The sequence below is a fragment of the Pinus tabuliformis genome, chromosome 2_1, assembly GCF_031772625.1.
Source record: "Pinus tabuliformis cultivar Carrire ecotype Pingquan chromosome 2_1, CPIR1, whole genome shotgun sequence".
NCBI classification, from domain to species: domain Eukaryota; kingdom Viridiplantae; phylum Streptophyta; class Pinopsida; order Pinales; family Pinaceae; genus Pinus; species Pinus tabuliformis.
Genome location: NC_142299.1, coordinates 90,997,591 through 91,000,038, shown reverse-complemented (window position 1 = coordinate 91,000,038; position 2,448 = coordinate 90,997,591). Strand labels below are relative to the sequence as shown.

The following is a 2,448-nucleotide window of genomic DNA, read 5'->3' as shown; positions in this document are numbered from 1 at the left end:
GCTCTTGGCTTTGAAACAAAGCACTGTGATGAAGTAGAGAAGGAGAAGAAGAAGGAGAAGAAGAAGAAGCAGGGAATGAGTCTCCTGTCCAGTTCCTACTCCTACTCCTAACATCCGAGGTCGAGAGAAGAAAACTGAGACAAGTTTGTCAAAGTTTGCTGTCTTGTGGGCATACTGGGCTTTTGCTGCTGTCGCCTGGAGGTTCTAGGGCGCCTCCCAGGGTTGGATCCAATCCTGGAGCGCTGGTGCAGTCTGGTGGGTCAGCCCTCCTGGGACCGCATTGATCTGGTCTTAGTGTCTGTGGGTCGGTCAATGGTTCTTTTGGTGCCTCGCACTGATGGTAGCGCCCAAAAGAAGTTTGTGATCTTCTGCGTGGTGTTCGATCTGGTGGGGGGCTGAAGAAAACAGGCCCGAAATCTGAAGGCCTCCTAGATAAAGTGCAAGGCATCTCAGATCAACATATCTGAGGAAGCTTGTCAAAGTCTGAGAAGCCCTGAAGGACAATGGAAATGACCTCGAATCTCGTAGTAAGTAGGGCATCCGAAGATGAAGTGTGTCTCTGTCTCTATCTCCTGTAAGTGACAGAGCTGGAAAATCCTATCTGCCCTATCGATGTGGTGATCTGTCTCCACCCAGAGTCTGTGAGACCCAACTCTGAGCTGCCCGAGGGGGATTCTAAGGGCATGCATCCAGTGCTGGAACGTGTACTGGGGTCTGATGATGAGCCCATTCCTGATCTCCAAGTAATCCTCCGCGTAGAAGGTCATTTTTGGATGCAACCCATTGGGAGGATTGGTCCATGTAGTCTGAATGTATCGTTTGTAAGTATCCTCCTTAATGATTTTATTCAGCTCTTGTTGATTGGGAAGGAGGTGGCCTGGAGCATTCAGAGAGTACTGAAAAGGAGGGAGATGGTCAATCCGGATTCCTGAAGGCTCCAGAAGCTCTGTCACAACGGTGTACCAACATTTGGATTGGCCTGTCTGCATACGGGAGATGTTCTCCAAGGAGCAATATGCTAAGTATGGGTATTTGTCACGACCCTTCCTCGTGTCTGCCATGCCTCGGAGCCTGTGCAGGAGCGACACTAACCTGAATATCACCTCTAGGCGGAAAGGTTGAGCTCCGAACTCTGCTAGAATGATGTGCTGAGGAACTGTCTGCTTGCACCTAATGAAACGATGCAATAGGAGGGTCTGGACCCGCTCTGCTGAAGCCCACTCTGACTCTAGGAGAGAGGGACCCCAAATCTTTGAGCCGTAAAGCACTGTGGGGCGAATCAAAGTGTCCATGATGCTCATTTTGGACGAGATGTCCTGGAAATGGTGCCGGAAACACTGCCTCTCCAGAAGGGCTAGGGAGCCATACCCTTTGTTGATCCGAGACTGAAGGGTTGGTCGCAGGTTGAAGCGAGGCCCTGAAAACTGAACTCCCAAATATGTATAGGTGCTGACAATCTCGATCTATTCTCCTTTAAATAGGAAGTGGAAGTCCGAGGTTTTCTTGACTCCATTGAAGATAATCACTTTGGTTTTACCCAAGTTCACAGTTAGCTGCCTCCGGTCACAAAAAGCAGCGAGAGCATCCAGCTGTCTCTGAAGGCCTTCTTGGGAGGAGGCAATAAGGGCAATATCGTCTGCAAAGAGGAGGATGGAAATCAGGACCTGGTGAAGAAGACACCCATCTGTATCCTGGATATGCTCCCAAAGGAAGGACTCAAGCTCATCGATATAGATCCCGAATAAAGTAGGAGAAAGGGGGCATCCTTGCTTGACTCCAATGGTGCTTCGAATGAAATCCGACATTCCTCCGACTGTGCGGAGACGGCCAAGGACGGCGTCATAGAGGCACATGATAGCTATTAGGAAAGTCGAGGAAATGCCAATCTCTCTTAGCCTCTGGAAAAGATCTTCCCTTGGGACTGAGTCAAAGGCCTTCCGGAAGTCTACAAAGCAGCAGTACACTTTAGAGGATTGATGCCTAGCCTCCTCGATCACCGCACAAAGAGTAAGGATGTGGTCGATCGTCTGGTGGTCTAGGCGGAATCCTGCTTGGCCCTTGGCCCTGAGTTGTCTCTGCTCAAGGAAATGGGAGAGTGTCCTGTGGAGTGCTGTAGCATATAGCTTGGAGAATGTGTGCCCAACCATGATTGTCCTGTAGTTGTTGGGGTCGGAAGTAGGCCTTGACTTGTGGATCGGGTAGATAATGTGGTGTGACCAACCATCCGGAAATCCATCTCGAACCACCTGGTTGAAAAGGTCCACCAGATATCCTACTAGGGGGCGAAGTCCATGCTTGAAGAATTCTGCCTGGAAGCCTTCTTCGTCTGCTGCCCTGCTGCTATTCATTGTCCATATTGCCTCTCTGATATCTTTGTCGGAGAAAAGGTGGCAGGAGGTGGGGGGGGAAGTAACCTGAATCAGAGGCTGCCCAGGAATGTCATACAGC

The 2,448-nt window shown here is 50.2% G+C and overlaps 1 protein-coding gene across 1 annotated transcript; it reads right to left on the bottom strand.

Moving 5' to 3' along the window:
• Positions 1 to 476: 476 nt before the first annotated feature.
• LOC149198918 (uncharacterized) lies at positions 477 to 1,292 on the bottom strand. Its single transcript, XM_089400411.1, has one exon. It carries the CDS (start codon positions 1,290 to 1,292, stop codon positions 477 to 479), a length of 816 nt encoding a protein of 271 aa, XP_089256537.1.
• Between the last annotated feature and the right edge of the window lie 1,156 nt (positions 1,293 to 2,448).